This window comes from Aulonocara stuartgranti (assembly GCF_965226115.1).
Source record: "Aulonocara stuartgranti genome assembly, chromosome: 19".
Taxonomy (NCBI): domain Eukaryota; kingdom Metazoa; phylum Chordata; class Actinopteri; order Cichliformes; family Cichlidae; genus Aulonocara; species Aulonocara stuartgranti.
Genome location: NC_138955.1, coordinates 19,489,574 through 19,506,833, shown reverse-complemented (window position 1 = coordinate 19,506,833; position 17,260 = coordinate 19,489,574). Strand labels below are relative to the sequence as shown.

Below are 17,260 nucleotides of genomic sequence, written 5' to 3'. Positions count from 1 at the left end.
TTCACAGTGTAAAAACAATGGAGCATAACTTGGTAAGATTGCTTAGTGGCAAAAACAAGAGCAAAGCAGAAATTTAATGGCAGCATCCAACGTGAAGGCAGAGTTAAAACATACTCCGAGGTTTCCAATAGAAGACTTAGCAAAAATGGCAGGAGGACCTAGAGTTTCCATTACTTTGGGCATAAAATTCGTAAAGGCTCCTGTTTTCTCTTTATTAACTTTTAATAGAGTCAAACTAATTTCCACATGTCTCTCCTAAATCAAATATTTTCTCTCTGCCTGAAACCAGTCCTTTAATCCGTCAGAGAAATTAATCACAAATAGTAGAAAACAATTGCAAACTTCACAATTCCTCAAAACTGTTAATAGGACAAGCTAAAGATAGAGTTTAACATTTTACTACAACCTTTTAATTCTTTGCAAAATTTGCATTTTCAGAAGTAATGTGTAAGCACTGCAAAGCCACTTTGACAGTTTCCACACTGGATCATTTGAATATAGGGAAACGTTTCCTAACTTTTTTCCTTCTTTTTGATTAAATGCTAAAAAAGAAACACCCTAAATAACACCAAACACAACTTATAAGTACGTTATCATGTTTCAGTATTACTTTGTACCAAAGTGTTTATCAGACACACACTTAAGTGTGTTTGGTCAATAACAGGCTTTGCAATTTTGCCTCTGCACACCACCACCATGGATTTTATGTCAAACAGTCAAGATGTGACTGGAGTGACTTTAACCATTTTTAAAAACATAGTTCCCCATTTTCAGAGGTTTAATAGCAGCTGGACAAATTAACTTAATAATTTTTCTTGTTTTTAATATTTGGATGAAAAATCAATGACTGCTGAAAGACTAGAGCCCATGAATATCATCGGGTGCTTCGTTTCATCACTTGAGATGCTCGGCCAGGCTGTCACTGCAGTCACCTTCAGTTGCTGCTTGGTTTGTGGGTCTGTGCCTTCAGTTTTATCTTCAGTAATGAGAAAAGGCTGCTCTATTGGGCTGAGATCAGATGCCTGACTTGGCCACTGAAGATTATCTAGATTTATTTACCTGGAGTAAACTCTTGCTTTTGCAGCTCTGTGTAATTCTCCATTTGCACGTTGTAGTGCTCTCTGTGCGGCTTTATTACAGTTGTCTGAACCTGAGCAGAGTCTATAGCTCTGCACACTCCACATCACATCCTGCTGCTTCCATCAACAGTCACATGATCATTAAAGCTGGTGGTCCAGTTCCACTGCTCGTGCCATAACATTACCTCCATCACGTTTCACAGATTACTTGATATGCTTCTCTGCTTCTGCACACTTTCCTTCTCAATTAAAATAACACAAGGTGAGTCGCCTGGACATATCATCCCTTTATTGAAATTACCACACACCCATTGATAACGTGTTAGGATGGAGGAGTCATCTCACACCAACATGAAGCTTTCAAGCAAAGACAGAGAACAAGGCTCTTTTTACTTCCTCTCCTTTGCCACAAAATAAAGGGCCTTTGTTCAAGATTCATTTGCATCACTGCATCTGGCGTGCAGCGTTAAAAGTATTACAGAACTACAAAATTATGCATTATGTAATATTTTTTCAAAGTGTACATTTAAAATAATGTTTTCCTTTTTTTTCTTGATTTTTGTTTTTGTGCGATTGTTCAGAAGACTCTGGGCTTTCCAGCGTAGTGCGTCTCTTCCCATCTCCTCTCAGTTTTCTATGCTCTGAAACAACACAATGTCTTCCCATTAGTGCCGCACAATCTTTATTATAGCCTAATGAACCTGATTGATTAGCTTGACTAAACATGGATTTCCATACCAAGTTAGAATAGCTCAGAGTCTTCAGGATGTGGCAGCAGCAGCAGTAGGAGCCATGCCACCTACTTTCTGGGTGGCGTCTTTCTTCGCCTGGTGAGCCTGTAGAACTGCAACAGCTTCTTCTACCTGTACAAACACAAACATGAGCATGACGCAGCTTAGAAAATGGATACAGGACTATTCAGTGTGCTTGAGGTAGCGAGGTACCTTTGAACGTAGAGACTCATGGGACTCAAGCATGTGTAGTAATTCAGAGTTGTCGATCTCCAGCAACATGCCAGTGATCTTTCCTGCTAGGTTGGCATGCATGGCCTGAATCAGTGGGAACAGACGCTCCCCTACGGAGGAAAAAAAAAAAAAAAATTGTGAGTGAGTATAAATTTGCCCAAAAACCAAAACCCTGAACAGCATTTGTTTGTATCTGTCAGTCTTACCCAGCATCTGTTTCTGCTCCTGAGGAGGTGCAGCAGCCAGCATGGAGGCCGTGAGGGGCTCTTGGCCCTGAACGTGCACAGCTGGCTGAGTCTGGAAGGCACAGTTAAGACTTAATGAGGAACAATGTGTCAACATTTGGATGCTTAATGTGGGAGAAGTTAATGTGATACCTGCTGTAAGGCAATAGGTTGCACCACCTGGGGGTTGGGGTTACGGACACCAGTGGCGTATTTGTAAGGAGGCATGGCCCGAGGACCGGGGACTCCAACTGAAGGACGAGGACCCATGCTCTGACCACCAGCTAGCAACCACGAGGAAGAAATTACAGTTTTAATAACACGGAAAACATTTGTATAACATCAATATCATTGATTTCAAATTCCAAACCCATAGTCAACGAATTGATGCTATTTTTTTGTGAATGCACCTCGTGGGCCTTGTGTGCTGCTGCTAGGACTCATGTGTCTGAGGTTGGCACGGGGCCCTGGCTGACGCAGCGAGCTGGGCATTGCTTGGAAACCCCCTGGAAGTGATGAAAGAACAGATAAAAACAATGTGAGTATGGGCATAATGTTCAATATATCACAGACATGTGCTCCATCATGGTCCACAGGCTCACCTTGACCTCGTCCACCTTGTTGCTGCCATCGGGGATTTGGTCGCATTTGAGCGATCTGATTGGGTGCATAGTATGTAGTCCTATTCTGAGCCTGATGAATGCAAGAAAGTCAAATGTGTGATCAATACAAACTTATTATTTTGAGTCCTTGGAGACAATCAGAACAACCCTGACAGCACCATACTCTCTCCATGTTGAGCCCAGCCTCAGGCCGTAGTAGCTAGTCCTCATAAATCAACTCTTTCCCCCATAAAAACGACATTCGAGGACACCCCAGCACCCTCAATGATCAGTTTTGACACCTCAGTATATATATCAATAAAAATGCGGTGGGACGACCATTAGAATAGTTTCTGAGTTTTTCCAAGGATAGCTTCATAGCCAGAGACCACCCTCACTAACCTCTGATGCACACCCAGTCATTTTGTTCTTCAAGCAGGCCTGAAATATGACAGAAACCACCCTGAACATGCATGCGTTCCTACTTGTAGGCTTTCAAGGGGAGAAGAATTAAGTTGCTGCTGCTTCTGCAATGCACTTTGCAACCGATCTCCACTTTGCATGGCATTACTGCCTGCTCTGTCCTGTAACAGGTGTCGCTGCTGCTCATCCAGCTTCTGTCTTTTCTTTGTTTTTGCAAAAGAAGTCATCTTTTAACCAAGTGGTCATGACTGAAATCACTTTTTGGAGCTTTTTCACAATAACACCTGCACTACAGCTCTAAACAAAAATAGTAAAGTTGAACAAAGAAGGTGAAAAGCATCTGTGCATTTGTGATTGTAATATAGCCCTTTCATATTAAACACAGTAATACAATCAGTTTTAAAATGCACATCAAGCCTGAATTTGATTCTCACACCTGCGGCACAGCTGGCATGAAGTATCCACTAGTGGGCTGGAACTGATTAATGATGGCATTAGCTGGCATGGCTCTCATGCCAGCTATTCGCTGCATGTACTGGTTGGTGAGATGGGCTTTGCGCTCCTCTTTGCGCTGAGCAAGAGCCACGTAGAGAGGTTTAGAGCCAACAATACGCCCGTTCATTTCAGTCACAGCCTTGGTAGCCTCTTCAGGGGAGGAAAAGCAGACAAAGCCAAAGCCCTTGGAGCGCCCCTCCTCTAGCATCACCTAAAATACAGACAGCGGAGGTAACTTATGTGTTGAAGTCTCTTATTTATTCAGTGTATTGAGCCATTTTTACCTTAGCACTTGTAATTGAGCCAAATGGAGAGAACTCCTTGCGCAGTTTCTCATCATCTATTGTGTCATCCAAGTTTTTAATATAAAGATTAACTCCCTGAAACAAAAGGTACGATTTATCCAGAACCATCAGCTTACTTACTGACATTGAAATATAAATGTTTATAAAATTAATTGATTTTTATTTTGACAGACAACCAGTAGTTTCGGCAGACCTGATAACGACTGATCCTCTCTTGTTTCAGCTGCTCAAACTTCCTCTTCAGCTCCGCCTGCCTCTCCATTTTCTTCTGAGCTCGGCCCACGAACACAGTCTTGCCGTTGAGTTCAGTGCCATTCATCTCCTCTACAGCCTTAAAATGAAGCCACATTTGTCAGAGAAAACAGACAAACGCACACTTGACACATTTCCAAAAGTACAAAGTACCTTGTTGGCATCCTCATGTTTTTCGTAACTAACAAATCCAAACCCTCTGGATTTGCCGCTGGGGTCTGTCATCACCTTCACACTGAGTGTTTTACCTGCAAAGGCCAAAAAAAGTGGATGGAAAATGAAACAATGTGGCTGCACAGGAATATCAGTGAAGCACAACACTTTTCAACTTCATCCATTAAAAGTACAATTCACAAATTGCTCCCAGTGCACCGGCCAAGACCAGATCTGCCCCCCCCCAGGAAGTTTTGTTCTGGATTTCTGCATCTGCAGTGTGCACTGGATTATCTTTACTATTTCCAAACAGTGACCCTTCAAGTTGGATTTACTTCTGGGTGAGAGGTCAAAGTCAAAGGGAGCCAAGTCTGGAAAGACTGTGGAGCAATAAACCACACTTTAGGTCTTTTTGGTTGATTGATCACTCCCAGGTCTTCCCCTGGAGGACAAATTCACAGTACACGATGTGCATGCTCCTCAGTGCCCCACTAATCAGATGCACCACCTTCAGGCTTGCGCTACTGCTCATAATGATCCTAATCAAGAAGGATGAGCAGTTTTGACACAGAAGTTTTGTTTTGCAGTCCTTCCAAGTTTCAGGTCTACAGTGAAACTGCAAGTACCAGTGGTCAGAGCGATCTAAAAGTAGCAGGAGCGCTGCAAATGCTGCAGCTCTTCATCTGGAAATGATCAGGAAACAAATTTAGATTTACCGTATTTGTCAAAAATCTCCTTCAGGCGTTCATCATCCATGTCGTCCCCAAAGTTCTTGATGTAAACGTTAGTAAACTCCTTAGCTTTGGCACCGAGTTCAGCCTCCCGTTCTTTGCGAGATTTGAAACGACCCACAAACCTGAAGACAGAGGGAGAGTAGCACAGGCACACTCTTGGAAAACAGGCTTGACAAAAGAGAAAAAAGCAAAAAACAACAAACCAGACTCCATCTCTTTTGACTTCCACTTTCCAGTCTACAAAAACACTGGCTGTCCGGGGTTCCACGTTAAGAATGATCAGCAAAAACCTAACCCCGCAAACACAAGAACAGGGACAACATCCACAACACAAATTCACAGCTACGTTTCATCATGGGACTCATCATTCCTGGGGTGAACAACGTGTACAATCCATTCAACTGCTGTTAATACCACCAGACGCAGGCACATATGTCGGCATGCTAGACAACACAGTGGCAACCATCTTAATTCTTGGTCCAAAACTTGATGTGGAGGTAGATGGAGAGGGATGGAGGAACAGTACAAACGAAAGCTGAGGAGGACCAAATGATCTTATATACCTTGCCATGATGACCTCTCCCCTTCTGCCATCCAGTATTGCATTCCTGCATTCGATCCATCACTAAAACACACAAGCATGGTCATACACACACACACAAACACTCCAAGATGGGTGACCAGCAAGTGAACTGAGGCAACAGAAAATGCAACTGGTAGGAAGGAAAGGTAAGAGGTTTTTAGTCTGTTGTCTCTTAGTTTAGAGGCTATCGTCAGACTGGCGGCAGTAAGAGATGAGTGTATTAGTCATATTATTCACACACAAGCTCACCAACTGAAAAAAAGACACAAAAAGTCAGTTGACGCAACACAAACGTAGAACACACAAGTCAGATTTATACATTAGACACAGAAAACAACACGATCTGATGCACATAAGCTGCGGTTTTCAATATCATGATAACTTTTATATTATATCAAAGTCATCTTGAAATTCAGGCAAATTCTTCAAAAGTCTTCCAACAACATTAAACATCCACACCTCCAGTTCAGAGATTATCAGACACTCACACCTTGCGGTCATTCAGAAGCATGCCGTTCATCTTCTCGATGGCGCGATCAGCCGCGTCCTGGGTCTCAAAATGGACAAAGGCGTACCCCTTGGAGCCGTTTTCATCACACACCACCTACAGTGCAGGGAGACGCACATAGACACGACTATGAATGAAGGCAGTTCTTTCATTTTGAAGCAAGTTCGACATTTGGAGAGTGGCGTAAGGCGACTCAAATCGGTTTTTATCATTTCTCTGGATGTGTCCAGTGAAGAAATTATGTTTTGCTGTTTTAAATGGATTTATTGTTAAACTCCTTTAATTTAATTGTAATTTTTCATATATTTTTTCCACTGTTTTTAATTAAAGTTTCCTTTCTTTTCTTTTTTTTCCCCCTTAAAGATACAATAACAGATTCTAGGCTGCTGCTATCGGCTACAAGCTTAAACAGCAATACTGTTTAAGTATTGCTTAAAAGGATCCATTATGCTTTTTTTCTAGAGTAGCTTTGCATGATTGCCTGTCTGGAACAAGCCAGTCTATCTCCTCAATAAATCCATTTTCCAAATGGAATACCTTCACAAACAGAAAGTTTGAGGGGTGCTTATAAACTATCTGAAATCAAACATTTGGAGTGAATCCTGAGGTTTTGGCTTTAAAGGATTATTTGTACATAAACTGACGTCATTACTGGAAACACTTTTCATGTGTAATGTGAGCATCCACCACAGGAAGAGTAATCTTGCACCAAATACACCAAATCTGTCAGGAGTTCAGCAACCAACATGCACATCTCAGACCTCTGAAGGTTCTTACCTATATCAGATATTTTGATCACGTTGCCTAACAACCACCCACCAACAGCTAAAGCTGCCACAGGTTTCATATTTATGCACCTTTAACACCATATAAAGGCACTTTATCGTTCTTATTTTATGACAAAAAACATCAAATGTATATATCCTCTCTGAATATAATGACATATGATCTATTATTATACCATCATGTTGCCCGGTGTTTGTTAGTTTGTTGCCTGGGAGTCACCTATCCACAACAATAATTTACTGGCTATAAAATTTAATGTGTGATAAATAACTAGTAAGTAAGTAAAGTAAGTAAACTTTATTTATTAAGCGCTTTTCACAGACAGGCAATCACAAAGCGCTGTACACAAATATTAAAATATTAAAATAAACAATAAAATCAATAGACATTATATACAATGTAAAAGATAAAAAGTAAATAATGTAAAAAAAATAAAATAAAATATGTAGATCAACAAGAGGCTTGTTTGAACAGAAGAGTTTTTAACTGTTTTTTAAAAGAATCCACAGAGTCAAGCAAACGTAATTGTAGTGGTAAACTGTTCCACAGCCTTGGTGCAACAGACTGAAAGGCTCTGTCCCCTTTTGTCTTCAATCGTGTACGGGGAACAACTAAGAGACTCTGAGTCTGTGAGCGGAGATGACGAGCAGCAGTGTATTTTAAAAGAAGCTTGGATAAGTAATCTGGAGCCTGGCCATTTAGTGCTCTGTATGTTAAAACAAGAATTTTAAAGCGAATTCTAAACTCTATTGGGAGCCAATGTAAAGAATATAAGATGGGAGTGATGTGAACACGCTTGGTAGAGCGAGTTAGTAATCTGGCTGCTGCGTTTTGTATTGTCTGGAGGCAAGAGAGAGATGATCTATTCAAGCTAGTAAACAGGGAATTACAGTAATCTAAGCGTGATGACACAAATGCATGAATGAGTTTTTCCAGTTCAGCTGAGGAAACCATATGTCGTAGTTTAGATATGTTTCTTAAATGATAGAAACAGGAACGAGACAAAGATTTTACATGAGAGTCAAGGCCCAGGGAAGAGTCAAATATTACTCCAAGATTTCGAATATTTGACTTGACAGATGGACAGAAAGAGGCAAGAACCTGACTGATTTTAGAATGTAGCTCAGGAGGAGCTATGATCATGGTCTCGGTCTTGTTAGTATTTAGAACAAGGTAGTTGCTTGAAAGCCAATCAGAAACCTGGGTTAAGCACTGGACTAGGGTGGACAGCCTATCCAGCTGATGAGGCTTAAAGGACATATGGAGCTGAATGTCATCAGCATAAAAATGATAAGACAGGTTGCTAAAAGATTGAATGATACTAGCTAAAGGAAGCATATAAAAAGAAAATAGTAATGGACCTAAAACTGAGCCCTGTGGGACACCACAGGTCAGGGCAGCAGTGTTAGAGGAGAACCTATCAGTCCTAACAGAGAAGGTCCTGTCTGATAAGTAGGAAGAAAACCAGTCTAGGGCAGAGCCAGATACACCAGCCAAAACCTTCAGCCTGTTAAGTAGGATTTTGTGGTCGATGGTGTCAAAGGCTGCACTAAGATCAAGCAAAATGATCACAGAACAGTTCCCTGCGTCAGATGCCATTAACAGATCATTATAGACTCTTAAGAGAGCGGTCTCTGTAGAGTGCTGCTTTTGAAAGCCAGACTGAAAAGGGTCAAGAATCTGTAATTTACATAATAGAGACCTGAACTGATTTTCAACAATTTTTTCAAGTAATTTACTGACAAATGGCAATTTTGAAATAGGTCGGTAATTACTAGCAGAGCTAGGATCGAGATTCTGTTTTTTTAACAGAGGAGTTACCTCAGCATGTTTAAAATAAGATGGAACACAGCCTTGCCTCAGTGAACTGTTGATGATGGATAGTAATGTGGGACCAATGCTGGTGATAGACCCAGACAGGACAGAGTGAGGTAATATATCTACAGAGCATGACGAGGATTTCATTTTACCTAAAACTATAATTAAGTCATTTAGTGTGATTGGAAAAAAGGAGGTAAATGATCCAGGACAGCAAGGGGTATCTTCATAAGGGGAGGCACTTGAGGAAATTTTAGATTTCAAGTCCATCACCTTATTTACAAAGTAATTAAGGAAAGTATTACAATCTTCATCGGAAAGCAACAGAGCATGCTGGGTTGGAGGAGAAACAATACTGTTGATGGTATCAAATAGAATTCTGTGCTAAAGGTGCTAATTTGTCAATCTTACAAAATAATAATTTACCAAAGCATCTCATTTTGGTTTTTCCCTCAGGTGCATGTTATTCACCCACAAAAGTATAGCATGAAGCATTAAAATATGCAACAATGAGAAAAGTTAATTTATGACATCAATATGGGGGTATATTGGATAGAACCTATTCTTCACCATCAGACCAGAAAAACTAAAGAAAGGCCTAACAGGTCCAAATGAAGAAACAGGTGTGGGGACATTCCTGTTCCCTTTTCTTGTTTTGAACGTGTGCAACTACCAAAAAGTTGCAAACTTGGTGCATTTTACAGAAACTGAGGCAAAAAGCAGTTGAGGCGTTGTTTTTTTACATTTGTCCTCTAAAAGGCTTCTGTTAAACTTGATCACTTTATTTATGTATGTGTTAAATTTCAAACCAGCAAATAAATTAATACATAAATAAATCAGTGTTATGTCAACTGTACCTTGCAGGAGAGGATGTTGCCAAAGGCAGAGAAGGTGTCGTACAGGGCTTTGTTGTCAATGGACTTGTCGAGGTTCTTGATAAAAACATTGCCCACACCCGACTTCCTGAGGGAGGGATCTCTTTGGGACCACATGATTCTGATTGGCTTCCCTTTCACCACGTCAAAATTCATGGTGTCCAGGGCTCTTTCAGCTGCCGGAGGAAGAGCAGAGAGGTCACAGGAAAGGTCACTGGTGGTTATTTACATGTCAGAAAACATATCAGTCACCTTTATGTGTCATGCTTCAGTCTGTTATCTGCTGATACCATGCAACAATAATAATGCAGCCATTTTTAATGCATGCACTATAATAATAAAAGAGAGAAACTGCTTAAATGCATTAAAACAGGCCGCTAACATGTTCAAAGGGGTGAAGGTACTGCAGCAGACAATAAGGCTGATGAGCTTTCTGCAAGCAGCTGGTAAAAGTGTGGGGGGCAGCTGCAGTGGGCTAGCTTGGAGCACATGTCTCCCTGTTCTGATTAACCACATGCTGCTGAGCCACATGCCACTTAGCAATGCAGCAGGCCTTCATTTAAACACTATCAGAATATCAGCTCATGTGGTAGAGATGAGCAGTAATATGTTTGCATTGACCTTTATTCTGTGATCTGTAGGCCCAGGCGAACAAATGTACCCCCCCCACACACACACACCATGTGGGCACATGCCAAACGTCCTTTTGTTCACACACACACACACACACACACACACACACACACACACACACACACACACAGCTTTCCAGCTGAAAGTGTCTGGTAAACAAAGCGGAGCTGCCTTGCGTCTGCTGGCATCAGCAGTTTGGTTTGCAATTGTACTTCACAACCTGTGCGCTCAGGGAAGATGTGTGGTCACCGTCAAAAAAAAACAAAAAACAGGACTTCAGGAAGGTTCAGAGTTGGGAACTTTATTCAAAAAAGGCCAAAGTGACCTCTGTTGACCTCATATATCAGATGTGTTGTTTAGAAGAGAAAATGGAGCCATTAACGGTCTTGAATTACCCATTATTGTTAACCACTTTTTATTTAAGCATTATGGAGCAGGCACGTTTTGGGCTGCACAGGGGAAAGCTATATTTAGAGAGGGGTCCTGAGAGGTATGTGCTGGCATGGAGTGCGAGTAGGGCATTCTCTACCACTGATGGGGAAGAGACATGTTTAAAAAGAATGCTCAGAAGAGCGACACCCGGGTTTGTGTTTGTTTACAGATACAACTGTGAGATTAAGAAATGCAGCAGGGAACACAGTGAAGCATGAAGACCGCTGTTTCATATGAAACGCTCTTTACTGACAACTGCTTTGTTATAGTTTTGCATTAGTAGCTGTATTATTCAGGCACAAAGCTACTGCCCCACAGACACGTGCTCAGGACTCCATATAAATGCCCAGCAGCCAACACCCCCTCCCCCCTGGTGTCTACACCTCTTGTAACAAATGGTGTCTTCTAACTTTTGGCTCTTCTCACATTTGTAACGGAACGATATCCTGAAAGCGAGCCACTCGTAACCTCTCATTTACTTTGGCTTTTGGTAACCAACTCGAGCGCAGATAAGCTGTGACAGGTGTTTTTTGTTGATAGGACAAACAGTGTCAGCGCACCGCCAAAAAGAACCACAACACCTGCTACCTTTGCTCAGTGCTTTGATACTCCTGCATTGTAACTGGAAACAGTTTTATCACAAAAGGTACTTAACAGCACTGCTGATACGGTTACATATACATTCACTTTTGTGTATCATGACAGATTAACAGCATTGAGTGGTGAGGATATAACAGATAACCCAACAGTGTGAGTGAACTAATCCCAGCTATTAAAGCTGGGATTCAATTCAAATAGAAACAGGATCAGGTTTTTCCATTTGCAGTGAATATACAGACAAGCAGCAGCACAAACAAGCAACAAGCAGTGCAGCGGGCTCAGCTGTGCTTGTCTCTTTCATGCTTTCAGTGAACATGCCAGCAGAGGGCAATGGGAGTTAGTTTCACTCAACTCATTGGCCCTTTAAATAGGCACAGAAATGGGTCATTTTGGTTTTTAAAAAGGTGTAGGAAAAGACTCCATTTACCCAAATCTAGGCCTGTGATTTATGGGGATGGTTTGTTGATTTTGGCCAACTTTTAAGGACAGTTTAAATTCTGCATGTTCTGGGGGCTTGAATTACATCAGAGACACACACAGGCTGCTATATTCCCAACCATACACGAGAACTGGGACGTGCTTATGTAGGTCAAATAACTGATACAGTCTAAAGAACTGCTATGAACATTTCACACTGCAAAATTAACCACATTTATTTGCGTTTAATTCAGGCTCTGTACACAGTTTCAATGGCAGGCTGGAAATGTCAACATGTTCACGCCTTGTGGAGGCAACGTGCTCACACAGCACAGCTATCCCATCCCTGCTTACCGTCAGCCGGCTGTGAGAAGTTCACATAAGCGTATCCCAGGGACCGCCGGGTGATCATGTCTCGGCAGACCCGAATGGAGAGCACCGGTCCGGCTGGGCTGAATTTCTCGTACAGCATAGCCTCCGTGATGTCGGGGTGCAGGTCGCCAACATAGAGAGAAGCCATCGGATAACTCCCCGTCGCTGTGTTCATATCGCTGATTTCAGAGGATGAACGCAAGGCTTCGTTTTAAAAAACGCCAGAAAAATGTCGGTATGGTCTCTAATCCGGATCCAAACTGCGCTTTGGTTTAAAGACACGCTGCACAAACAGCTGATCGGGCGTTTTGAAAATGCCAAACCTGGAAAAAGCAGCGCGATAAAGACGTGTGTCTTCTGAAGTGTTTCCTTTAAAAAAGACGACAACTTCGAGTTAAGCCGGAGGCCTGATGTTTGTTTGTTTTTAAATAATATTTTGCTATTTTTTTAAAGGTTTCTATTTCTTTAAGTAGATCTGCACTTTTTAAGATTTTGTGGATTTTATATTTTTTATATTATTTTTATTTTAAGTTTTTCAGGAACAGTGAGTTGGACACTCACGGTTGTTTTGTGGCCGGGGAAAGAGACTGCGTGGGGGGAAGCATGGGCACTTTATAGAGAGTGACGGTGCGGAGGAAATAGTGGCCCGGGTCAAACTTGGGGTGGAAAAAACACTGAGCATGCGGCGTAAAAGGGAGAGCGCACATGGTACTGTCCCAACTACAGCGCCCAGCTCCCCACAGCGACATCTGGGTGGGAATAAAAGCCTTTCACTGTAGCCAGGATGGGGCGTTTCATAAACAGGCTAATAATGTGATGCACTATTGAGCACCGGTGGAGAAATGTTGTGAATGAGTATGACTGCCTTATTTAGTCGACAGTGTCATTTAAAAATGCAGCTTGTATTTCAGACTTGCTGCTATGATGCCAGGTTTCTCTTGGAAATGAGATTTTTACCTGGATAAATAAAGGACTAATACAACTTTTATTTTTTAAAAAAAAAAAAAGTGTAATGAGACCAGATAAGTGCACATCAGTTTTATTTATCTCAAGTACAAGTTTAAAGTCTTTTAAAGCCGTGGTTATTCTGCATTCTTCATCCTCCTGAGGAAAAACAAAAACCAAATTAAATCAGCCATCTTCACATGCATTAAACAGTCTGCCAGCTAACTGCAAACAAGTCATTTACCTCAACAGATTCAAGAAAGTTGAGTGCAGCCCCTTTAGTTTCAACTGTTTTCTTTCCACTGGACTTGTCTTGTGTACCACTGCCTCTTCCTCATAACTCAGTGTCTGCGACCCATCAGCAGCTTTGGAAAAGGAGAGTTTGGAGCGCGTTATTGGTGGGATTTCATCTGTTCCTTCAGGCATCATAGCACCATCTGTCAGCATCTGGGGCAGGTCATCATGGTTTGGGTCCTTAATCTCATTCTGCAGCCATTTTTCACTTTGGGATTCCTCTACAGCAGCTGTGTTGTCCAATTCTGCTGAATTTGGCCGTTCAACCAGCATAAGGTACTTTACACTAATCTCAGCTGGCAAAGAAAAGTTAACCGGTTCCTCTTTGCTGTCAAAGTTACCAGATCTTCCAGACCGGCTTTTTCTTTTGAAGTCCTCTGGAACAGCTGGGTGTGGAGGACTCTTCCATCCGTTAACCATAGTTGGCAAATTCATAGTTGACGGAGAAACACTACTGAAACTTTGACCTTTGATCTCATTGGTCGGATTCGGATGAGGTTCTTGATTTGTGGTTGAAGAATGCAGTTTGGTAATGTCATTTGAGTCAGACTGAGGAGGCACCTGTTCAGGTAGCCAGAGCGTCAGCCTGGTGGCAGGGTCCTGACTTACAGCCACTACACCCTCTGGGCCAGCATTGAACTTGCTTCTTGGAACAGAAGAAACTATCACATCAGCAAGATCTGGAAGAGCAGACTGCATGGAGTTTGGGACGTTAGCGCTTTCTTCTTCGGCGATTGAAGGCAGAGTTCTCTCACCATCTTCATCCACAATGACAAAGGGACCAGTGCTGACCACAGCTTTGGCATCTGAAATGACACGCAGCAAGTCTGTTATAAAGTTTCTGTCTTCCATCACCTTCAGACAGAAAACCAAAGTACTTACCACCAGGAAGGTTTTTGCCTTTACACCTTGAGCTACAGCACTCACATGCCTCCAAATCACCACTTAGTTCCTCCCATCTGAAAGGAAAGTTTCATTTATAGGACATTGGTAAAAGAAACAAACACATACATTATGTGAATATTGATACCTTGATTCAATCACATTGTAGTTGCAGGATTTAGAGCCTGGGGTGACACCTTGGCCTGAGATCAGCACGCTACAGTGGATATACAACTTGTAGAGAAGAGTACACAACTCAGTTCAGAGAAGATTCAGAGCTGCACATTAGTGCAATCCGTTTATAGAGACTTACCTCAGAAATGAGATAAGACGTGTTCAGAACAAAATTAACCGCATCTGCGCTGTTGGAGGCCACAAACGTCACTCTAGTAGTGGAGGAACCCAGTGGGGTTACGCACCTGCAGTAAGCAGTGATATCACAGGCAATCAGAAGGTTAGACATAACAAAAACAGTTGAGATAGACACCCAACTGAAAACTCACCCTTTGTTAAATATGACTGTTTGCCTTGGTTTGGCCCGAGGCTCAGGGAACACAGAGACAAAGCAGGACTGGATGAAAGCCTCTTGATTTATTCTGGTTTTAGCCAAAACCTGAAGATTGACAAGCTGGCCTCTTTTGTAGATATTTGACTCTGCTGCGCTCGTCCAGGACGCTGCAGGAAAGAACTGCGTTTACAAATTAAGCTGCAGCTAAAACTTGTTGGATGTGTTTTATTACTTACGACTCATGGCTTTGATGCTAATGTCATCATTCTCAGGAAGTGCTGTGTCGCTAAACTTTGGAATCTTGTTCAACCTGTAAATACATGGACCTACTGTAAGTATGGTTGGTGACTAGCTGCAGACACTGAAGTAAGAACATACCTTTTTGCAACACAGAACACGTGGACTGCAGAGGGAGTTTCCCACCAGGTGGGAGAAATTCTTCTCAGATTCAAGAACAGGGTGTTGGTGAACACCTCCAAGTCATCCTCCACCTGTAAGATGGTGCAGTTTTGGTAAAGGCTTCATAAAAAGATGCAGAACTGCAACAGAACTTTATGCTCACCATAGGTGTAGTTCCACATTCACCAAAACCATAAGTGAAGACAAATTCATTTGCAAGCTCTCCATTGCTGAAGCAGCCATTGCCCAGCTGTATTTCCTCTCCAGTCAGTTTGAGACCACTGACACTCTTATCAACCAGCACGGTTAGTGTAGATGCGTCACAATACACCTGTACTCTGGGAACATTGAGGAAGGGAGAGAGTCCAGCTAGCCTGTGAAAGTCGGGGGTCCAGGATCGCCAGGAGCTGAAGATTGTGCCTTGCGGAGTAAAATCAAAGTTTCTTCCAAATGAAAAAGGCACTCGATTTTCATAAACTCCCACAACATCCTGGGTGAATCTGCCATTGTGATACAGAACAGACTGAACAGCAATAACACAACCAAGAAACACACATAAAGATATCTGCGTGGTCCCCATCATGAGCCCCAAACAGGACCAACAATTCAGCTCATTCTCTTTGACAAGTGCATCATTAATAAGGTGCAGCGATAGTGGAGACAGGTGCTGGCAATCAAGCCAATGAAGCTGACTGGAAATGATTCTTTATTCAGTGTTAACACCACGGCAGGTGGATGGGACACATCTAAGATGCTGTTAGTGAAAAATGCAAAAATAAATGAAGCAAAATGTGTATCTTGTTCACATTTGTGGTTTTTCAGAACTTGGTTTTAGAAATCACTCCGTTGAAGGCCCAACCAGCTGCCGTTTAAACCTGTTCTTGAGAACTATTCTAACCAGAAGGCATAAAGACAGGATGGCTTTATATGGAGACGAGCTGAAAAAAGCTAGTTTCAGACAGAGGGACACTGAAGGGCTGCACCAAGGCCCAGTTTAAGATAAGTCAGGATTATTTGGAACTATAAATTATACAAAACTGTTTTAGTAGACTCCAAACACAAAAAATATGGTGCTGGATATAAGAATTATGCCTGTTTGTAAGGTGTTTGTGGGCTTGGTGATAACATGAAAACTTGTAGGTTAAGTCATCTGGCAGGCCATTCCTCGGCTACAATCTGAACAAACCAAAAGTTGTGAAAACTTGGTTAGTTTGGGTTAATCTAATGTCTATAACACCAAAAAACTTGTATTTATGTTACAGAATTTTCTTAGGCAAAAATATTCAAAATTATATATTTCTATTAAGTAGATGAAAGACATGTAATTTAACTCTGGCTTTTCTTCTGTGTTGAGCGAACCTCGAGATTTAAGATTTAAGATTACATGTGTTAGATGTGTGTCGGCACACATGGCAGAAAACAAAATCACACTATAATTCTGGAATACTTTCAAGGAATGAAAGGAGTTGAAGGATAGCACGTAAGAGGAAACTGGTTATAAAAGATTAAAGAAAGACATAAACTGAGAGCACACCACCTTCTGCCTCATCTAGGTGGAGCCATTGTCAAAAAGCTGACTAAGGCTACGTTCACACTGCAGGTCTTAATGCTCAATTCCGATTTTTTGATCAAATCCGATTTTTTTTTTCTGCTTGTTCACACTACAAATAAAACGCGACAGCAAACGCGCTCTAGTGTGAACGCTCAAAGCGGCCCGCATGCGCAAAAGATGTCACACACAAGGCGCTCTGTTTAGACCCAGAGCAAACAGTATTGTTTGATTGATGGCCCTTAATATAAAGACTTCGGACTTTACGTTTCCCAATTTTTGCTTTAAGTTATTTTGTTATTTGATAATGTAAATAACCTAATAATTATCATTATTGCTGTTTTAGAGGAGCGGTGCTTCAAAGGATAGTTGCAGATTTTGAATTTGGGGCACTGAATGTGGTTTTTAATCTGCTTTTTTTTTAGCA

The 17,260-nt window shown here is 41.7% G+C and overlaps 2 protein-coding genes across 2 annotated transcripts; both read right to left on the bottom strand.

Annotated features, from left to right (window-relative positions):
- Positions 1-1,353: 1,353 nt before the first annotated feature.
- Positions 1,354-12,866, bottom strand: pabpc4 (poly(A) binding protein, cytoplasmic 4 (inducible form)). The gene is made up of 15 exons (XM_082515063.1): positions 12,239-12,866; positions 9,785-9,978; positions 6,304-6,419; positions 5,215-5,354; positions 4,499-4,593; positions 4,287-4,424; positions 4,073-4,168; positions 3,730-3,999; positions 2,871-2,961; positions 2,679-2,774; positions 2,422-2,552; positions 2,251-2,341; positions 2,024-2,154; positions 1,818-1,942; positions 1,354-1,720 (listed from the first exon to the last, which is right to left on the bottom strand). Exons 1-14 carry the CDS (start codon positions 12,429-12,431, stop codon positions 1,841-1,843), a joined length of 1,884 nt encoding a protein of 627 aa, XP_082371189.1. The 5' UTR covers positions 12,432-12,866; the 3' UTR covers positions 1,354-1,720; positions 1,818-1,840.
- Positions 12,867-13,288: 422 nt separating this feature from the next.
- Positions 13,289-15,928, bottom strand: zpcx (zona pellucida protein C). Its single transcript, XM_082516638.1, has 9 exons — positions 15,448-15,928; positions 15,264-15,376; positions 15,122-15,195; positions 14,881-15,052; positions 14,691-14,796; positions 14,526-14,611; positions 14,378-14,454; positions 13,446-14,301; positions 13,289-13,360 (listed from the first exon to the last, which is right to left on the bottom strand). Exons 1-9 carry the CDS (start codon positions 15,865-15,867, stop codon positions 13,339-13,341), a joined length of 1,926 nt encoding a protein of 641 aa, XP_082372764.1. The 5' UTR covers positions 15,868-15,928; the 3' UTR covers positions 13,289-13,338.
- Positions 15,929-17,260: the final 1,332 nt, after the last annotated feature.